This window comes from Puntigrus tetrazona, chromosome 7 (genome assembly GCF_018831695.1).
Source record: "Puntigrus tetrazona isolate hp1 chromosome 7, ASM1883169v1, whole genome shotgun sequence".
In the NCBI taxonomy this organism is placed as follows: domain Eukaryota; kingdom Metazoa; phylum Chordata; class Actinopteri; order Cypriniformes; family Cyprinidae; genus Puntigrus; species Puntigrus tetrazona.
Window position 1 is genome coordinate 8,038,048 of NC_056705.1, and position 22,175 is coordinate 8,060,222.

Genomic DNA, 22,175 nt, shown 5'->3' on the forward strand with positions numbered 1-22,175 from the left:
CAATGCAAATGGGTTTTTCACATTTACAGGTCATATGGAGTATGTAAAAAATCATTCTTCAATCTACTAAAACCTCCAAGAAACACTTGATATGTGAACATTCTTGAGTATACGGTGCTTTCCTTGCCATTGATGCTTTGACAGGTTGGTGTGGAGTCCCGCTCCGAAGATGATTGCGGTAGTCGATGTGTTTCTTTCAGCCACATCATGCATGTTTCAAAAGTGGCTCTCCATACTGCTTGATGTAAAGATACATGCATATGCCTCCTTTGTATAAATATATGCAAAGTAAATAAAATCTCACCAAAATCAAAAGACAAAAGGCAATAGGTTATGTGTTAGTCATATAATATTGGTTAATGTGAGCGCTGTCTATATGTAGAAAATCTGTAATGGAAACGTTTCTACTGTCCTTCAGTGTTTGCCAATTTCTAAACCTTGTAAGACTGGCTTAAGTAAAAGAAAACAGCAAAGCACCACGTTAATCAATTAGGGATGATAAAAGCCAATGACATTGTCTTTTGTGCATTAGTTCCCATTACTGTTTGTGGCTACTCCCATCCTGAGAACACGATTCCCAACAAACACATACACCTATACCTATTTCCTTCAAGTTTGAGTGGCTCAGATTTGTATTTTTCAAAGAATACAGATAACGAGTGCAGTTTCTTAGACACAAAAGGGAAAGAGAAACTCAGCTAACTACTAAAGTATCATAAACTCATAACTTTATTACAACAACTATAATCTAAGAGGTTAAGTACTTGATAATAGCTTGATCACAGATCATATATATTGAAGCAGAACTGAATACACTCCTTAGACAAATGTGGAGTCCAATCCTAATGGCAGGGGCTCTCCTACCTTCAACTTAGGCCCGCTTTAGTCAGCTCTTTGTGCAGGTGCTGTGCGTTAACCTCAAAAGCCACAAAAAATAAATCCCAATTATGGTATATACAGTCAGGTACATAAATATATGGACATTGAGCAAATTTTCATACTTTCTGCTCAAATTTAGGGATCCCTAGGTGTTAAGATATTTATAGCTTAATATAATAGCTTAATAACTCATGGACATCACCAGAAACTGGGTTTCCTTTTTTGTTATTATTTTCCAGGTCTGTAATGCATCTGTAACCTGGCAGATAAGGAGATCCAAGTGCAAAGATTTATTCAAAAACATGGTAAAAACAGGCAAACAGATACATAGAAAACCAGAGAGCAGAGAGAAACCACAGCAAACGTAATCCAAAGGGGAGAGACAGAACAATAATCCAAACCTACAAACAATGTGCGAGACGGCAGGCAAAGAGTAAATCCGGACACTAGGCAGGGACAGGGAATGGCTCTTGTAGTTATCTCTAGGAGAGGGATAAGCGCTAAACAACACTCGACGTAGAACTGAGGGAGAAACCTCTATTTATGGTGTGTGTGTTTAATTGAATGCAGGTGAACGCTTGATGAGTTCAATCAGGTATGTGTGTGTCATCAGTGCAATGGATGATGGGAATTAAAGACCGGAGTGAAATACAACAGCGGTGTGGTGTAAAAATCAATGTGGCGAGGGAGTGCCATCTGGTTAAGAGTGAGCTAAAGTCTATGGACTGAGTGGACCTTGTGGTGAAGCCCCTGTGTTTGCTCTCATAAAGTCTTCTCTTGATCGTTTGTCAGAGACACGTCTACCGTCTGGAGAGTGTCCTTTTCTTGGCTGGATGTTGTGAAAGGGTTTTTCTTGATCGTGGAGAGGGTTCTTCGATCGCCCACTTCTGTTGTCCGCCCGTGAATGGAGTTTCTGAGCTCGCCAGTGCATTATTTCTTCTCAGAATGTAACTGTTGACTTGGCCACTCGTCATTTTCCTGCTGTCTCTCTGATGGATTCGTTTTCATTGTTTTGACCCCTTCACTTGCATGAGAGAGCTCTTTTGGCCTCATGACGTGGGTTCTTCCTCAAAAACTGGCAATAATCATAATAATTCTCTGTGTAATGTAATAATTAAGCATAGAATTCTGGAAATGCCCCTGTGATTATGAACTATGGATCATACTATTATATGGAATTTACACATATTTAAGACTGCAATAAAATTAACTCAAAACACAAGAATATATATTTTTTGTAATATTCAGCTCACATTATCAAAAAAATAATAAATACATAAAAAAACAGCAGTCAAAAGATGAGAATCATCTATCATCGAGAGATCATCTAGTTTTTATTAAAAACACAGTAGGCTAATTGCTTTCTCTGTTCGTATTCCAAAGTATTAGAATATAAAATTCTGAAGATAGATAAACTTGTTTCCAAAGCATAAAATGGATCTGTTTTGCATCAATGATGATAGGAATTACTGCTTATGAAGAACAGCGTTCTTATCTCAGCTCTGCATTTACATGTATTCATTTTTGCAAATGTATTTTTCCAAAGTGAAACACAAATGAGGAAAATGACGTAGTCGAATGCTGATAAAGCACTTTTTATATGCAAATATAAAAAGTCAGAGAGGGCTTATAAAATATGGTTCACATTTAAACCCGCACATGTTCCAAATGTTTAACGCTTTACATTTTAAATAAACACTTGAGTTTGTAATATTGAGTTATTGTATTAAGATATTTGTATTAAGTTGTACTAATTCGAGGATTTCTGGTCATGTGAATCAGAAACGAATCACTCGTCTGAGTTGGTTCCTTCTACCGAACTGGCCAAACAGAATACTCTTAAAGACAGAGAACAAAAAAATGCTATTAAGTGAAATATTTATCTACAATGGATTGAAACATACCCTTACCAACCTGGTAAGGATGATGGAAAGGCAAGGGCTAATCCATTCCTGGTTTACGTTAACTGATGAGAAGAAGCACTTCTCTTCAGATGTAAAGTAGTGTTGAACTTTGACGGACAAACAATGTGATATATAGTCATTAAAGGTGGATTTATTAGTTGTTTTTCTCTTCAGTGATGTCTTGTTATCATTATAGTCATTGACATATTTTTTTTTTACATATTTTTTTTTTAAGATATCTAGCAGTTTTAGGTGTTTAGTCTGTTTTGTCGCTAGGCTATATTGTGCTCATTGTCATTATGAATATTATGAATATATTTTAAAGAACACTGCTTCAAAATTTTTGTAAAAAGTTTGAGCAAGCGATTTATTTTGAACTCACGTTAACCCGGTTTTTATGTAATAAATCATAAATGTTAATATAATAAATACATATTTAATACATAAATATGTATATGATAAATAGAATTCAGGCTTGTCACAAATTCATCCAAACCATCAGAGCCATTTTGACGCCATAGGTATTATGAATAGCTACTTAACCTGTTTTTTTTGTTTTGTTTGGTTGTTGTTGTCAGGTGTATGATCCTGCTCCCGTTAAGCACTGCTCATATGCTAAACGGTGCTAAATCAAAAGCGGTTGTTTAAATCAAGTGAACAGCATCAAAAATAGTTTTTTCAATGAGCAGTGTCATCATTCCTGCAATAGCACGCACGCACACACACACACACACACACACACACACAAAGAAAAAGAAACAATTATGATGTACAAATTATAACCCTGGTGGCTTTCAAGCGTGAGGATGGGGCATCTTCTGCATTCAAACAGGGACAGACATAGCCATTAGGCAAAGCCTTGGGCCCCCAAAAGTCAAGGGGCCCCTAAAATCCTTTAATATACAAGATGCGCATTAAGCGTGGACCGTGTTTATCTGCCGCACGAGCGCGAGGTCTCTCTTTATGCACACACACCTCTCTCTCTCTCTCCGATCCGCTCTTTTCGGCGAGCTGCGCTTTCAGTTAAAACAGCTGCACTGCTTCTCTCATTTTTCATGCAGTCTGTGTCGAAATAACAGCACAGCTATTATCTTTATCTTACGTGTAGCCTATTAGACGACAGCTCGATTATAAATTAGGATCAGCATCTTGGAAGGTAGAGCTGGTTATAGGTTGCGGTCATTATTTCACATTCATCCCTGACAACAGAAAAAGTAAAATACATAAATGAAAACAGTTTTATTGAGAATTAGCTGCATCGAAATACGGTATGTGGGCGCAGAGATGCAAACAAATGTAACAATAAATAATAAATGTATAGCATGTTTAGAAGAAGTGAGCTGTTATTTACGGTTATTTTTAAAAAATTTATATAGTTTCTCATAATTTATTTGCTTTCGTTCCACTTCCAAACAAGCAATATTGAAGGAGACTAAAAACGAATTCCTGGGGAACTACTTCTGTAGCTTTATACTTATATCAAAGCCAATTTTGTTTTTTTGGTTTTTTTTCAGCTTTACTATACAAAATTTATAAGGATAGGTTATAATAATGCATTGATATAATATTAATGCGAGGTGAGTGAACGGTGAACAGTTTTTGGCCATGCAATATAGGCAGTGTTTACTTGGCTGGACACTTTATAACGCATTAGCTTTATTTATTTGCTTTATTTGTTTTATTGCTCCATGAAAGCAAAGTTTAATCGTGAAGACTCTCAAAAATATGACTTAAAACACACAACTTCAGGTCATTTAATAATTTACTTAATAAAGCACTTTCAATGCACCGCTACAGTGATCATATATTCCAAAATATATTTAAGTGCAAATAAATATACTTACATATAACTTTCAATTCAAGTACTTTTTTTGTAAAACATATATTTTGGTTGTTTTTCTTTAAATATTTTAAAGCGTGCTAATAGTTGTATTGTGAAAATGGGCTAAAGCATTAAAAATTTAAATAATAAAAATATTATTTTTTGGTAGCATTTTTGCAATGTACTATTAAAACAGGAAATATATTATGAATAAAATAAAGCATACTTTTTCCACCATAGGCCAGCATTTAGTAATACTCTTCATGGTCCATCAGAACTGATATGTCTGCTCGGAGACATCGGTTTGACCTTTATTAGGTCACTGCTCACTGTGTGGCAGACAGCACCTGAAGATCTCGAAAACAGAAATACAAGCACCAAAGGGGGCGTTTTAAAGGGCATCTGGAGGGTCAGGGTTAAAGATTGGTTAATCGGCCAGTGCCAAACATGCACCTGTAAAAATACAGCATTATTAGCATTTCAGCGGCGATTTTTTTGCTCTATTTTGCTCTATACCACACATACACGGATGGACCTCCCTCACAAGCGAGACATTTGCGCAGTGAAGTTTGTCTGCAAGTCTTCATGTTCTGATATATCGTTGTATTTAAGAGAGAAATGAATAAACCTATTCTACTGAGTTGATTTTGGGTGTTGAGAAATAGAAAACGTGCATTACTTTGGAAACGCTGATGCAGACAATCTAAAACAATGTAATTAAGAGCGTGGAACACGACTGAAGCGCTTTTACATCCTGACATATAAAAACCTCAGCACTGCTTAATCTGATCTGACCAAAAGAGAAATGGGCATATGGTAATTGCTGCGAATTTAGGCTAATTAGAATTGTCAAGAGGTTTTATCATCCATTAGAGATAGCCGGATTCAGCACACATACAATAAGCATGGCAATGAATCTGTCTAGTGGTTGAAGAGGAGACTGAAATTCGAAGTTTATGCTTGCGAAACAATATTAGCATGGCTGTGTTCATTACCTTAAAAGGCTATAGCGCAGATAATGACTAGAAACCCCAAAATAACAATTAATGGACAATTGAAAGGAGTCGACTAATGCACTCAGACACACTTTCGGGTTAGATTGCATATTATTTTCCTCTAATTAAAGTGTTTCCCTGAAATCTAACAATGTGGTCTGATAAAAATCAAATCTCTACTTGATGTCATAAGTGATAAATTACAGATTCTTTCAAAGGACTTAGAAATAGACCCCCTGCAGATAGATACAAAAGTTGTGGGCAGAGCGAGAGCCATTACTTGAGTCAAGCGGATGAAATGTTGAAAAATAGTTCCTCAAGATATATATATATATATATATATATATATATATATATATATATATATATATATATATATATATATATATATATATATATATATATATATATAAGGTGAAATGTTGAAAAATTGTTCCCCAAGATTATATAGTTGTATATATTTTGAGGAACTATTTTTCAACATTTCACCCGCTAATGGCGAGGCGGAGGAATATCCGACGCCATCGCGCAATTACCTCAGATTGTATGTAAGCGTTTGGGTTTGGGTTTGAGGGCTATAAAAAAAAATTCCATTTCAAATGTGTGTTTTTCACTCGATGGAAAGAGTTTCTCTTTCAGACGAAACAGAGCCCCTTTTAAAGGTAATAATTTACCTGTCAGACTCCCAGCGGATGCACAGCGAGACTCCACTTTGCTGAGGCGCTAATGGAAAATCCATTTTGTTTATGTTCCGGAGAATCCCTGAATATGCCTGCATCGGTGTTAAATGCAACTAATTTGCCATCTTTATATCTTCTCGATTCTCGCAACACATTATGAGGAGCGTCTAAAACTTAATGAGTCGTTTTTAGACCGAAATGATTACATAAAATGGCGTGTCCGTTCACTTGAGGCGCTTAGGAAATTAATCACGCCACTTTGGATGGTATCGAAAACAGAGAAAAGAGCGTTTGGTCCTCATATTTGCTAACAGATTAGTTGAAGATTACAAAATGCTATGAATAATTGTGCAGGCAGATCTGATACAAGCGCGCCATCGTCTGGTAAGTGTGTGAATTACGTGCAAAGCTTACACGTGTTCGCTTTCTAAAAAAAAAAATATATATATATATAATAATAATAATAAAAGTCATTTGAAAATGGTTTATTTTCACATTTAGGTGCTGCCAAACACATAAATAATGCTTAAAGCAAAGAATTTCAAAACAATGTTTTGTCTTTCCCACAATTTAAATATCATTCACAGTTTAAAACCTTTACATTATTTTTCAATCCAGTTTGTAGTATTGTCCATTGTTTCCTTCCAGCATCTCCTCAACCTTCTCCAGCAGCTTCACCACATCAGATTCCCGATGTCCATTGTTAAGCACATGGCACCTGTTCCCACATTTTCGAACCAGCTTCTCCAGGTCGCTGTTTCTCTTCACGTGCTGCTGGATGCTCTCTCTTAATGTTTCCCCCCAGGTGAGCAGAATAATAGTGTGCCTCCATGATGCTTTTCCTATCGCGGACATAGTACGTTCGACTGCGTGCCTGTACTGACCAGTGAAGGACACGTAAGCGGGAATCACCAGGATGAAGGCGTGTGGTCCAGGATGACACAGAGGGATACTTTGACTAAAGGTGTCTTTACTTTCAGATCCAGATCTCCATTTCAGGCCCTGAGGCTCTACAATCGTGAGACGTCTGCCGGATATCTCTCCCTTCCAAGGGTTGCTTCTGTCCGCATCAGGCCCCACGACGGTGCATCTCGCTGGGTGACGGGATGACCAGGAGTCTCCTAAAAGCATCAGCCTTAGCTCAGATGCAGGCCAGGGTGTATGCAAAGTAGCTTGGAAACTGGCGCTTGACGATTCAAAGAAGTCTTCCTCACTTTCGCCATCAGAATTGTCATTTTCACCAGCTTCCTCTTTTTGCTTGGACTCCAGTATTCGTTTAACCCTTTGGTTCTTCACCGATCTGTTGTTTTCCAACTCCATTCGCTCTTCACTTCTTGTATCTCCGGCGTTCCCATTTGATTCAGTGCTGTTTGTCAATCGCTGATGCCCCGAGAAAGACTCTTTCTGTATCTCTTTGAGCTCTGTGTTATACAAATACTTCTCCCATTTTTCAAGTTCCTCTCGCTTCCTTTTCATCTTGTCTTGTTCACTATTTATCTCCAGCATTTTGCTGTCCAGTTGGTTTTGACGTTCTTCAAGCTCTTTTTCTCTTCCATCTAGTGTTGTTTTTAGGAGCTCTACAGCACTTGCCTTCTTTTCCAGATCTAAGTCTTGGTTCTGCAGAAGTTTGTGTTTGTCCATCATGTTATTATCTCTAATAGTGAGCTCTGATTCACGTTGGCGCAGTTCTGTCTCTCTGGTATCTAAAGAACATTCTCTGTTTTTCAAAACATCCTGCTGTTCCTTCAGACTGCGCAACGTGTCTTCATGCATTTGTTCCCTATTTTGCATGACTTGCTGTCTTTTCTCCAAGTAGATTTCTTCACTCTTCAGCTTCTCCTCTCTTTGAGAAAGAGCTTCCTCGCCTCGTATCAGCTCTTGCTCCTTTTTTCCTAACGCTTCTCTCATGCTCTCAAGCTCCAGGTCGCGTTCATCAAATGAAGCTGCTTGGTTTTGCTGCTTATCATCCATATCTCGATGTTGCTCCATCAACCTTTGACCTTTGAGTGCGAGCTCCTGCTCCCTCTGGACAAGTTCCTGCTCCTTTACCTGCAGTCCATTTATTTTTAGCAGAAGATCGCATTCCTTATTACTCAGCTCAGCTTGCCATTTCTTCATGTTGTGTTTGTTATTTTCGAATTCCTCCGAGATCTTTGAAAGCTTTTGGGTTTTCACCTCCCACATCTGCTCTCGTCTATTAAGTTCTTTCTCTCTAGTTTCCAGATGCGTTCTGAGCATCTCCAAAGATTTTTCTTCTTCCTTGCTTGCGCTTGCTCTTTAATAAAATTCGCCTCTGTTTCCAGCAGCTCTTGTTCTCTCCTCTCCATCTGCTGTCTAATGTTTGCCATATTTTTCTCCTGCTTTTCAGTCCGATCTTGTAATTCCTTTTCCTTGGTCTCCAATATCTTCTCAGTTGCTTGTAGCTCATCCCTTTTACATTTTATCTGCTGTTCCTGTGCCTTTAAATTTTCTTCTCTATCTATAAACTCTTCTGATCTCTTCTCAATCTCCTCTCTCTTTCGGACCAGATCTACAGCCATACGTTTATTATTCTGACTCTCGTTTTCTAGATTCTTCTCCTCTTCTCTTATCTTGTACATCTGCTCTTCCAAATCCAGTTCTCGCCTTTTCATTTCATCCTGTCTAGTTTCCAAATCTTGTTTGCTTTGCGCTAACTTCTCTTCCTTCTTTTCTAGCTCCCTCTCTCTCCTGTGAAGCTCTTGTTCTCTCTCTATCTCTTTCACCTCATGCTCTTGGTGCCTTTCTCTTAGTTTTTTCTCATAATATGCCTTCATGTCTTATGACGCTTCTCTTTCTCTTCCAGTAGCTGTTTGAACTCATTTATCTTTTGCTCCAACCCTTTCATTTCTTTTGTCTGTTTCTCAGAGTGCTTTACAGAAGTCTGAAGATCTGTCTCATAACCTTCACATTTGAGCCTCAGTTCTTCTAATTCGTTTCCCAGTCCTGCATTCATGTTTTTTAGGGCGTTGTTTCTTTCTTGCTCTTCCCTGAACTGTTGTCTCAGCTCATCCAAGTGTCTTTCTGTTTCCTCTTGCTGTTTGTTTATCTTTTCCATTTCCTCTTCCATCGTCATATTCTTTGTTTTGTAGGCCTCTATCATTCCATCAATCTCTTCTTCTAGATGTTTTAGTTGAGCAGCAGCTTCTTCAGTATTTGCTTGAATGACGTTTTCCAGTTTTTCAATTTCTCTTCTATGTTTTTCATTGATGTTTTGCAGCTGTGTGTCCATTTGTTTATCTTTCTCCAAGTCTTTTTGATGTAATCTGGTTATTTCACTCTCTTTTTCTTGTAGTTCTTCCTCTAAATGTTTTAGTTTAGCTGCACTTTCCTGATTATATACCTGAATACATTCTCTTAACTTTTCAACCTCTTTCTGTTTTTCAAGAGCGTTTTTCTGCAGTGTGTTAATTTCTCTCTTTTTCCAGTTCTCTTTGTTCTTAATTGGATTATTTCACCATCTTTTGTTTTGAATTCATCCTCTAAATGCTTCAATTGAATAGCACTTTCTTCAATATTCGTCTGCATGCTGTCTTTTAATTTTTCAGCGTCCTGTTGTTGGCCAATAATGTTTTTCTTAAGTGTGTGAATTTCTGTGTCTTTCTCCAGGTCTCTTTGTTTTAATTTGGTTATTTCATCTTCTTTTATTTTCAGCTCTGCCTCTAAATGCATGAGTTGAGCAGCACTTTCTCAGTACGCTCCTTAATATTGCCTCTTAACTTTTCAATGTCTTTCTGTTTTTCGCTAATGTTTTGCCTAAGCATGTCAATCTCTCGTTCCTTCTCCTGGTCTCTTTGTCTTAATTTTTTGATTTCCTCTTCTTTTAACTTCAACTCTTCCTGTACAAATTTTATTTGAGCTGCATGTTCTTCATTATTGTCATTTAACCTTTCAATATCAGTTTGTTTTTCGCTAATGTCTTTCTTTAGTTTGTCAATGTCTTTGTTTTTCTCTAGGTCTCTTTGTTTTAATTTGTCTATTTCGTCTTCTTTAGTTTTCAACTCTTTCTTCAGGACTTGAAGTTCAGCTGCATGGTTTTCAGTATTTGCCTCGACAGTGTTTCTTAACTTCTCTATATCCTCTGTTTTTCAGTAATGTTTTGCTTCAGTGTCTCAATTTCTTGCACTTTTCCTGATCTCTTTGTCTTAGTTTGATTATTTCCTCATCTTTTTGCTGAAGTTTCTCTTGCGTTTCAGCATTTCGATGCAGCTCCTTTTCTTTTTCTCTCATCGTTCGCTCTATTTCCTCATCTTTACCCACCAGTTTATCAATGAGTGTGTTGTATTTCTCAACGGTTCCTCTGTGCATTTCTCTCTCAGCTTCTGTTGTTTTCACTTGCTCCTGATAGGACATACGAAGCTGCTCCATCTCTTTGGTCATCATCTCTATCACCTCTCTCAGCTTGTCCATCTCTTTCTCTCTCTTCTCTACTTGTTCACTGAATCTCTCTCTTTGTTCTCTTTCTCTGCTCTCAGCGTTCAGTTTCACCCTCTCGATTTCTCTTAAGATGTTTTCAGCTTCATTGTCTCTTTCTTTCAGTTTCTTCTCCATCTCTTGCTTATGCCAGACAACCTCTTCTTCATACCTACGCTGTGATGCATCCATCTCTTTTTCAGTTTCTTCAACCTTTCCTCTCATCCTGTCATTCTCTTTCTCAGCTTCCAGCAGTTTGTTTTGAAGTTCATTCTTCTCGTGCAAGTGTGCGTGCTGAATCTCAGCCTCTTTCTCTTTCCTCTCTTGCTCTTTGACGGCACCCATGCTCTCCATTTCCAGCAGCTTCATCTGAAGCTCCTCCACTTTTTCTTTAAGTTCTTCTCCCTCTCGCTCTCGTTCCTTTAATCTCATCAGCAGTTGCTCTTTCTCTTTATGTCCCTGATGGAGCTTCACCGTGACTTTGCTCATTTCTGTGCTCAGCTCTTGTAACTCTCTCTCCTTGTCTTCGGTCAACCACACCATCCTCTCTTCCAGCTCGCCCATCACGCTTCTCCTGTCATCTTCACCTCGATACGGCGCCTCTTCCCTCTCAGCCTTCCCTGGAGATTGCACTTTGTCTTTTTTGCGTCTCTCGAAAAACCACCGAATGCTCTTGACCTCTCGTTCCTTCATCTTCTTCAGTTCCTCCTCCTGCCGTTGAAGCTTATCACTGAACTCCTTGACCTTCAGCTGGAATTTCTCATTCTTTAGTTTTCCTAACTCTAGAATCTCATGCACCAGTGGCGAGAATGCCTCGCAGCGATTTGCCGCCACCATCTTCTCAATCTTCTCCAGAAGTTCCGTGATCTGAGTTTTGGAATTCCGAGATTCCAAGCAAGCGATGCTGCTGATAACGTGAAATCTGTTTGAACATCGTTCCACCAACCAGCGAAGATCCTTTCCTCCTCCTTGGATGTGCTGCTCGATGCTGACTCCCTCTCGTAGCTGGTCACCTCTCGTGAACAAAAGAATGGTGTGTCTCCAAACTGCCTCTCCCAAAAGCTCCAAGTGCTCCCGCACCGCCTGCGCTTGGATGATTGCGTCCACTCTCAGTGCCAGTAGAAATGCATGAGGTCCAGGAGGACAAAGCGTGACGCTAAGTCCAATCTCTCGCTTCACTCTCTCTGGAGTTAATCCTCCAGGTTCACCCTCCCATCCGGGCACATCCACCACCGTCACCAGTCTGTTAGAAACCTCCGTCTGTTGTCTCGAACACTCCTCAGTGGCCTCTCCGCTTTGAAAGTATTCCGCTCCACCGAGGACGGCGTTCCCGGCAGAGCTTTTTCCCGTCTCCCTCTCTCCCAGCAGAACAAGTCTCAGCTCCGGGAGACGATGTGAACCTCTGGAGAAGAGATTCCTCTCATCTAGGTCTTCCGTTTGCGGATTATCATCTAGCAGAGACGGGAGATATGATATAAAACAAAGGAATAAATAAATTAAGCTTCTGTAAATAATGGCTTTTCTTCAAATTTTATTTGCATGCAATCGTTTTGCTAAACGAAGGTTATCTACTTCACTTTGAAAATGAATTATGCAGTCTTGTATCAAGATCAACATTACATAAATTTACATTAATTTCACAGCAAAGGAAGCTTTTAATCAGGAAGCAAACAAATGTCAAATTCCTCCCTCAGAGATCAGACCTTAGATTATTAATCATTACATATTAAATGCGTGGTAAGAAGAAAATTTCAAACGTATTTTTAATCTCTTTTGAAACTAGATTGGATCGAGTGGTATTTACCAGATGTCACTTAGGTCATATTTATGCTTAAAGGTGAAGAACCTGCTTAATGCATGTTTTGCAAGGTTCCCATTTCTGTCAGAAATATTGTATTGGACTTTCTAGCTTTAAATGTATGTAGAAAACTATTTTATGAAGTGAACTCATTTAATGACTTACTTAGTATAATGACAATAGCAAATACAAATATTGCATTAAATAAATGTATACTTAAATTGAATTTACATAATCATTCACTTTTTTAAAAGGAGGAAAAAAGGAATTATTTTCTACCCAAAATGATAATTAATTTGCTCCAAGAAAGTGTAAATTAATTAAAAAATGTGAAGCACCACAAAATTAGTCTAAAGGACTGTACATTATATTATATAAGTATTTTTCAGTAGTTTAGAAATACTTTATTTTTTATCTATAAAAATGCAACATTAATAGTTTTTTTGGTCTGCTTCACAGGAAAAAGACAAAAATGTACAAACATGTAGCAACATGAGGTAAGTAAAATCTTAAAAAAATTTTTTTTTTTTAGCATTTTTTGCCCTGCACACAGCCAAAGCTTTCAGAATTATGTAACTAAAAACTGAATTGAAAGTAATCCAAATTATTTTACGAAAAATCTTACACAAACATCTAAAATCATTGTTCAATTTCCTCTCTGGAGAAACATTTATGCAAGCACCTGAAACTCAAGGTTAGAAACTTTTGTAAACACATTTACACAATACTTGTACAAATACAGGGCTTTCCGTGTTGTATTGAATGGTACAGTTCAATAAGTACTATCTAAGCATCCATAAGTCGAGATACATGCCATGTTTTCTTACTTTAATCATAAACTGAGATCATTTTGAAATGCTTTAGTCAAAAAGCTCATGTCGTTGGGCTCCTCAATCTTAATTGAACCTTCATTCTCTCCGTGTCATTTTGACTCAAGATTGTTATTTTAATGCTAGTGAATGGCGTCGTAACAATGAATAAAAACACTAAGGAAGAGCGTCACTTTTCACAGTTTCACAGTTTCACACTCACTCATCATCACAGCTCTGATGGTTCCTCGGTGCGTCTGCGCCTCCATCAGCCTCTGTTTCTTCCTCCTCTCCCGAGCCCTGCGTTTGCTCTCCAGCTCCAGCTCCAGAAGCAGCAGATCCGTCTCTCATAATACCTCCCCTTCTCTCCTCCACCAGCTCATCCATCTTCCTCATCAGGTCCCTCACCTGCGATCCGTCGCCAACGCGCCGCTTGTTCTCCAAAAACGTGAAACCTGTTCCCGCACCGCCCAGGAGCGCCTGGAAGGCCTTGCCGCCGTTTCGATCCCTCTGTTCGATGGGAACCGAGCCCAGCTCGTCTCCCTCGTGAACAGCACCAGCGTGTGATCCCACACCGCTTGCCCAGCAGCTCCAGATGCTCCTCGATCTGCCGATGGTAGTCGGCTGTCACCGGCACAGGATCGCACCACTAGAAGCACGGCGTGGGGACCTGGCGGACACAGGGACATGCTCCGCCGCCGCTTCTCTCCTCACCCAACCAGGAGTCCCGTTCACTGAATAGTACCATTCCCAGCCTGGGGTATCCACAACCGTAACTCGCCTTCCTGCCACGTCGGCTCGCCTCTTCACACACTCCTCGGTCGGTTTGCCTGTCTCAAACCCTCCCGCCAGGCCTAGGATGGTGTTTCCAGCGGAGCTTTTCCCAGCACCTTTGCGGCCTAGTAAAACCAAGCGAAGTTCAGGAAGAGACGAAGGCTGGTGACTTCCTCCATTGGCCTCCACTGCCTGCGGCCTCTTGTCTGTGAATGAAAGATAACGTTTTGTTTAGTCGTGCAAGGTTACACCACTGGTTAGAAGATACGAATGCATTCTTGCATTAATGCAAATTAATGCCAAGGATGCGTTAAGTTGATCAAAAATGAGAATGAAGCTGCACAACTGTTTAGAATAATCATTCATTTTTTTTATTGAGCAGCAAATCAGCATAAAAGAAGGATCAAGTGAAATTGAAGACTGGAGAAATGATGCTAAAAATGCAAAATTGCATTACAGAAGTGAATTACATTTTAAAATATTGTAGCGCAGATATTTTAAATTGCAACTATATTTCAAAATATTGTTTTTTTTTGCATTATATAATAAATGCAGCCTTGGTGAGCTTTAAAGAGGGAAAAAAAAAAAAGTATATATATATATTAGTAAATATGAATAAAATATGCACATTTGTAAACCAGGATGCCACATCACTGTCTTTTTAGTGAGACCGGACCTGAACCAATACTATCGTACTTATCTTACCCAACAATGAAGGATTCCCTCTCTGCATTTCCATCTTTGTCCGTCTGTCTTCGTCCTCCTTGGTTCTTCTTTTTTAACTATATTTTTGACATCAGCATTGTTTACACCTCAATAACTTTGAAGCGTAAGCGATCGACTTCCTACCGATGCATGGAAGAGGTAAAGCGGAACAAAGCGCTGAACGTGGAAGCTTGATCATGTGACTAACCTGCGGTTTGCACAGGAAGCACCATCTACTGCTCGCTTGGGTAAGGCGGAAATCAAACAGGCGCCTTGTGGTCAGTGTTTCTCTTGTCATATGTGCATTAACTTACTTGATGTCATGATGCTCAAGAAGGTCAATTTTTGTCGAATGCATCAGGACAAGTATGTTGATCAGATGAAACACACACACAAACACATATGTGTGTATATATATCGTGTGTGTGTGTGTGTGTCATATGTGATCCTACATATATATGACCCTGGACCACAAAACCAGTCATAAGTGTCAATTTTTCTAAATTGAGATTTGTACATCATATGAAAGCTGAATAAATAAGCTTTCGATTGAAGTATGTTTGTTTGGACACTGTTTGATTGATTGATCTTGAATCTGAGGGTGCAAAAAAAGCAAAATACTCAGAAATTCGCATTTAAGTTTGTCCAAATGAAGTTCTTAGCAATGCATAGACTATCACTAATCAAAAATAAAGTTTTAATATCTTTATGGTAGGAAATTCGCAAAATATCTTCATGAAGCTTGATCTTTCCTTAACATACAAAATCGATCATTTTGACCCATATGTATTTTTGGCCATTGCTACGAATACACCCCAGTGACTTAAGACTGGTTTTGTGGTCAAGGGTCTCACACACGCACACACACACACACACACACACACACACACACGCACATGTATAACATGCTAGTCCAACCAAACATTTTCATGAAAGGCCCATTTATAAGCTGTAGACTGTGTCCAACCTGTATTATGTAACTGGATTTGACTTGTTTGTTAATCTGCTTTGACAAGCTTTCATATTGTACCAAGGCATTACCTCTCCTGCGTTAAAGTTCACGGTGAAAGAAAGTTGCCTGTTCTCCAGTGCTTCTGCTCAATCTAAAGGTGAGCTCATGCCTGTGACTCATACTCTCCCAAAGCATCCGAAGGGGTCCGGACATCATGTTTCCCGTTAGAGACTTTGGCAAAACAATATTTCCATATAGAACGCCTGGAGCAATGACGCAAACTGCCCAGATGATCTATAATGCCATGCAATGAAAAGTCATTTGAGAGTGGAACAAGACTACATGCATTTAAGATAAATTAATATCTTATGCAACATCATTTGCCTCTCATTTAAATCAGTAAGGATGTCTACTGGAAAGCAACATACTAAAGAAAGAATCTTATTATACTGTTTAAGTAGTGGGCCATTTTCGCTGTAATAACATATACGTCACAGGCCAGAGCAGATATCAGTCATAATTACATTTTTTACGTTTTCGAAACCTTGATGCGTGCGCTGCGTGTTTTGAATCAGTGCGCTTCACAGTTTTAAGAGCTGTACAAAAAGTAAAAGTAAATAATCCATTGATCAGCTGGACAAAGGTTTAAACGTCTAAATAATGGATTCGTTTCTTACAACTATGCAGCTACTTTCTTCGCAAGACATTAACTGTTGAACTGGAGAGGAGTGGATTATCGTGATGTCTTTTATCAGTTGTTTGGACTCTCATTCCGACGGCACCCATTCACTAAAGAGGATCCATCGCTCAGCGAGTGATGCAATGCTACATTTCACCAAATCTTTTCTAGCTAAGAGACAAGCTTCTTTGCATCTGCAATGATCTGAGGGTGAGTACATTTTCAGTTTGTTTTTGGGTGAAAAATTTAATGAAAATGATCCTGCTCTGCCCGGGCAGAAGAGAAAGACACGACACATTCCACACTCGTGTCTCGGCCTCATTTCTGCTCACCACAAGTCAAACAAACGGGGTAGTTTGCACTTCCACTCTAATATCACACATACACACCCTCTTCCTTTTATAGTGCTAATCTGCATACACAGACACGCCCACCGTGATGCGCGATGCTGCTCTCACACACAGGGTTATTCCAGCCCTGTATATATAAATGAAGACAGAAACTGTCCTGAGGTTCTCCCAGACTCCAGGTTCCAGCGTCTGCAGACCAGGGCCACATTTCTATCGATATAAACCAGGTTAGTGCACCTTAGCATGTTTAACAGCATGCAAATTTTACTGTTCAAAAGTTTAAGGGCGTTAAAAATACAAAAATATTGTGGAATATCATTGTTATATAAAATAACTGTTTTCTATTTGAATATATGTTAAAATATGTTTTATCCCTGCCATGCATTGCTCCAGTCTTCACGGTCACATGATCCGCTCAGAATCTTTTACTATATTTATAGTTTCATATTTTTGTGGAAACCGTAATTTTTTTTCATGACCGTTTGAATGAAAAGTTCACAAGAAAATTATTTGTTTGAAATTAAAACCTTTACGTCAATTTAATGCATACTTGTTGAATAGAAGTATTAATTTCCTTGGGAAGAAAATACACTAATATTTTGTGAAGAGCATGTGCTTGCATGTAATATATTAGTTAACGGGGGATCTGATAATCGGAAAGAGCAATTTATCGTCTTTAAATGCTGCCGTTATTTTAAGTGACTGTATTTGTATTTTGGTTTGCAAATGCAGGCATTTGTTGAAGTAAGCCTGCGTGTGTTTACATGCACAGCCAGTTTTCCGCGTAGCTTGCGAAGCGTAACTCTTTAAACGTGTGCCACCATCTGTTTTACATCGACGTGGTAAGAGAACAAGATATTAATAGACATTTAAAAAATAAAAATCATCAGCAGCGATATATTTTTCCATCTAGTTCACCTCGCCAGTGGTTCAGTGTGGAAAAGTGAGGTCAGCGGGGTCTTTAAGTGCTTTAAGTGTGAACAGAGACCTCACTGTGCTCCTGGAGTTATTCACCGCTCCGGTGGGCCAAACCTCTCCTCAAACTTCACACCTCATCCAGGGAGACGCCCTTTATGTAATCCACCACGCAGGTGTTTGTGTGTCTGCGGTGACACTTTGTGCCAGTGTACAAGCTGCCATTGTGCAGCCTATCATAAAAATACTTTTTCCACCTTTAAACGCAAGGAAATGCTATTTTGATCACCTCCGGGAGTATTACGGTATCCAAAGAGGTATTGTGTAAAACTCACATTGTTCCCACATGTTTGTGTTCTTGCAGAAACAAATGAATTAATTTCAGCAAGCTTCGTAGCCATGTTTGGATTTGAAAATAAAGAAGACAAAACTGTTGCAAACGAATGACAGAGACAGAGAAGCTGTGCCGTGTCTTACTCATTAGCTTACGTTTCTACATCGGATTCCTCACTCAGCAATAAATGAACAAATTCCTGCAATAAAACTGCGCTGCAGCACATGCTTTGAGTTTGTCTTTGAGCAAAAAAACAACAAAAAGAATGCAATGATTTTTAAAGAAAGAAAGAGTCTTCTTCGTGACTGGCTGTATGTGATGTGTGCATCGTGATGTCTGTGTGTCGTTTCTGAGGGCAGCATCTGAAGAGCAGCAGTTTAAGTGGTCTCTGCACCAGTACCTGCCATGGCTGATCAAGAGGCTCGAGAGACCCCGACCCCTGCCGCTCCGCCGGCCCCGGCTCGACCCAAACGCGTGTCCCACCGCGGACGCACCGCTGGAGCCAGAGTCAGCTCCAATCAACAAGAGGGGAAAGTGGAGGAGTTCGAGCCCTTCATGTTACTGCCCCGAGGACCGCCGCCGCTTAAGGGTGAGGCCCAGAAAACCTACACATTTCAGCCTTTTTTAAAAAATTTTTTTTTTTTTTTTTATGTGAAAAGTGTTTTTTTAACTATTAGCCACCATTAATAGATACATACAGCCTTGCAAAATACCAATAGACATATTTAGAGTAACCCTAAAATGCCAAACATTTTCAGTCTCGTCATAGTATTTGTTTAGAGGTAATTCTAGTATAGTTATCTTTCATATTTGGTGTGCCTTTGTGTGGTTTATAAATTGTATTTATGTAATTATATGTGTGTGTGTGTGTGTATTTATGTGTAAATATATATATATATATTGTTTATATATTATAAAAATGGTTTAATATTTTGTTGAATGCCTTCATTTTATTGCATTTGCATTATTTCCGTTCTTTAATGCGTTTAAAACTGAACTCAGTTTGCTCAATCACCTGTGCTGTTATTAAAATTAACGCTTACGTTTTTGGTAATTGTTTTTAGGACACGTATTATGCTACTGAAAATTTTTTGGTCATTTAAGTAATGCTGAAATAAAATATTAGATATAGAAACATTAAAAGAAAAACTCACATTTGCAAAACCTATATGAAAGTAGTTACACTGTCCCAGCATCACACAAACTTGAATTAATAAGCCATTAAAGCATTAAAAGTAACTGCAGCATATTTATGCATTAAAATTAAGCGTTTCTAATTTCTGTTAAATCACATTTTGGCATATAGACCATTAAAATGAAATGCAACAGGACATAAAAAAATATAAAAACAAACGAAATGAAAATGTCATTTTTTTTTTTTGTTACATGCACAAGAAAATGTGAAATGATCAAACACCGTGTCTAAGTTCAGTATCCTATTAATGTTATCAGTAGTAATTAATACACACGCAGTACAGAATAACTCACACTGTATGTTTGGGGTTTGCAACAGTAAAAGGAGATGTTTTATTTGCTGTATAATTTGGTTTTATCTAGTCAAAAAGCCGGAACAAGTATCCTAATCTCTGAAGACCATACTTACCGTCTCCACCAGAAAACAGAGAGCTCTTGTCTCAGTGATAATATTTATTGCAGGAAACTGTAACTTGTCTTTCGTCATCCTGTTCCCTTCGAACCCCCCGGAGATAAAGGGATGACAGGCATCCCGTGCGAGAAGGCCATGCCATTTTTTTGTTGATTATTGATTGTAAAAAGCGGGTAATTCACAGCCGACCCTCTGATGCGCTGACAGTCCCGTTTCCGCCCCTCAGAGTTTCTGGATATCTGGGACGTCGATGTTCTCAAGCGACCTCAAGAGATCAATAAACAGGGGCACCACACGCACCTGTACTCCAGCGACTCGCTCGTCGCGGCGCGCTCTCAGGAGTTTCAGATCAAGATCACCTTCGATCGGCCCTACAAACCGCCGAAGACAAGTTTATGGTGGAGTTCGTCATCGGTGAGTCTCTCATTGGGTGAGAAGTCAGAAACGAAGCCTCTTTATAAGTTTCCTTTCGCCTGGGTTCGATTCGCGAAAGCCTCGGAATTGCTTGAGTCTAAATCAAATGCCGCGTAGATCTCTCCAAATTGGTAAAACCAAACGTCTTTCGATGTTTTTGAAGCAGGCCACGCTTCCTTCTTCTTAAATGATCAGCTTTCCCCTTTTTGCAATACCTACGATTATTTAAAGAGCCGAATTGTCCAGCGCAGCATTAAATGTAATTCGGTGTGCATTTTCAGCATGCATTCAACATTGAAATTTCACAAGAGATGTCATTATTCTGCTATCATCACTTTCCCTTCTCGTTGGCACACTTCCCTTTAGTGCACTTCTCATTTTCCTGATATGTATCCAGCTGTTATTGCACATCCGGGCACTGATATTTAAGAAAACTGAGCACGCGATCGGATTGCATAACGTGCTTTTTCACTGGAAAATGAGTTTACAAACGGACAGTGCAAAACACTGCGGCTAATGCTAGTTGCGCAGAACAGAAAGTGCTACCAATTAAAAGTTTGGCGTCATTATGATAGCAATTTTTGATCGTTTTAAGTAAGCTGACATGTCTTATGCCACTGAAAATTTCGAATAATTGCTGTTCTTTTGACCTTTCTGTTACTGAACGAATGTTGCAATAAAAAAACGAGTCATCAGTTGTTTAAATCTTCAAATCAGCATAATAGACTGATTTCCGAGGGACCGTGTGACACTGGCGACTGGAGTAACGATCCCACGATTTTAAAAAGCAAAAAACATCTTAAACGGTAACAATATTTCACAGTACTGCTAACTTTGCCGCGTTTTGCACATTGAATAAATGCAGCACTGCTAAGCAGAAAAAAATCAGATTTGTGAATGGTGTATTGGTGCACAAAACTAAAGCTATGAGCGTTAATCATTTCTTTGTGATGAGTTGTTGTTGTTGTTGTTGTTGTTGTTGTTGTTGTTGTTGTTGTGCACTAGGGCCGAGTCCTCAGTACAGTAAGGGCACCTACATTCCCGTTTTCCCCACTGAGGAGCGTCAGAGCGTTTGGAGAGGCCGGATCGTAGAAACCAGTGACAATGTCGTCACTATGGGCATCACGGCCTCACCAGAGTGCATTGTGGGAAAGTACATGATATATATCGGTGTGGTGACGCCCTACGGTATCCGCAGGACCAGGAGGGACCCGCGCACTGACGTCTACATCCTCTTCAACCCGTGGTCGCCAGGTCTGACTTCCCTATCAAGCTACCATAGTCTTTAAAAACACGTGCAGCTAGGCTACGTCTTTTTAAATTGCTTGCATGGAGGGAAAAAGATGTGAGTCATGCTGGCTGATGTTATCTTCAAAGCTGATCCTGTGTTCCTGGATGACGAGGAGGAGCGTGAAGAGTGTGTTATGAATGAGCTGGGGATCATCTATCATGGAGCGTATGACGATGTGTCTGAACGCGCCTGGAACTACGGACAGGTGAGAGGAACTTGACGTACCACAAAAGTGGCCAGCCTTTTCAAAATTGCTCAAAAATCATTATTATTTTGGGTTTATTTTCAGGTTTTATAGGTATTTATGAAACAGAGCTTATGCACCACATTTTGTAATGGGAAAAAAAAATGGTTGGATAATCTTGCCATTGTTCACATTTGAAAATTAAGCTTTTTTTCTGGATTAATTACCATAAAAAAAGGGTTTAATTTTAAGATTTGCTAAGTTACATGTAATGGTGTTAAAAAATAAATAAATTAATTAAAAAAAAAAAAAAAAAAAAAAAAATAATATATATATATATATATATATATATATATATATATATATATATATATATATATATATATATATATATAAATGATTAAGATTAAGAGTACTGGTGAGTATTATGTATTAAAAGGTGTTATGTATTAAATTATGTCAATAGCAATCTATATAAAAAAAAATTGAAAAGAGCATGCACACTTAAATATTAAAATACGGAGCTATGCTGATAAAAACTGAAAAAATGAACAAAAAAATGAGTTACTGAAGTAGCACATTGCTAATAATTAGAGCTACAAGTCATTAGAGCTAAAACAGAGTATTCACAATTAAAAAATATAGCTTGCTGT

General features: G+C 38.7%; 4 protein-coding genes across 4 annotated transcripts in view; 1 reads left to right on the forward strand and 3 right to left on the reverse strand.

The window, feature by feature from the left end:
* Positions 1-6,750: 6,750 nt before the first annotated feature.
* LOC122348157 (protein CROWDED NUCLEI 3-like) lies at positions 6,751-8,534 on the reverse strand. Its single transcript, XM_043243426.1, has one exon. It carries the CDS (start codon positions 8,516-8,518, stop codon positions 6,890-6,892), a length of 1,629 nt encoding a protein of 542 aa, XP_043099361.1. The 5' UTR covers positions 8,519-8,534; the 3' UTR covers positions 6,751-6,889.
* Positions 8,535-10,402: 1,868 nt separating this feature from the next.
* LOC122349603 (immune-associated nucleotide-binding protein 13-like) lies at positions 10,403-13,659 on the reverse strand. The gene is made up of 2 exons (XM_043245710.1): positions 13,542-13,659; positions 10,403-12,162 (listed from the first exon to the last, which is right to left on the reverse strand). Exons 1-2 carry the CDS (start codon positions 13,585-13,587, stop codon positions 10,403-10,405), a joined length of 1,806 nt encoding a protein of 601 aa, XP_043101645.1. The 5' UTR covers positions 13,588-13,659.
* Positions 13,660-13,945: 286 nt separating this feature from the next.
* LOC122349605 (GTPase IMAP family member 4-like) lies at positions 13,946-15,204 on the reverse strand. Its single transcript, XM_043245711.1, has 2 exons — positions 14,798-15,204; positions 13,946-14,298 (listed from the first exon to the last, which is right to left on the reverse strand). Exons 1-2 carry the CDS (start codon positions 14,829-14,831, stop codon positions 13,946-13,948), a joined length of 387 nt encoding a protein of 128 aa, XP_043101646.1. The 5' UTR covers positions 14,832-15,204.
* A 1,691-nt stretch (positions 15,205-16,895) lies between these two features.
* Positions 16,896-22,175, forward strand: part of LOC122348153 (coagulation factor XIII A chain-like) — a 10,869-nt gene continuing 5,589 nt past the window's right edge. The window contains 6 exon segments of the mRNA XM_043243423.1: positions 16,896-17,005; positions 18,387-18,616; positions 19,860-20,012; positions 20,015-20,047; positions 21,053-21,301; positions 21,425-21,543. Coding sequence (XP_043099358.1) covers positions 18,433-18,616; positions 19,860-20,012; positions 20,015-20,047; positions 21,053-21,301; positions 21,425-21,543 — 738 coding nt within the window. The 5' untranslated portion in view covers positions 16,896-17,005; positions 18,387-18,432.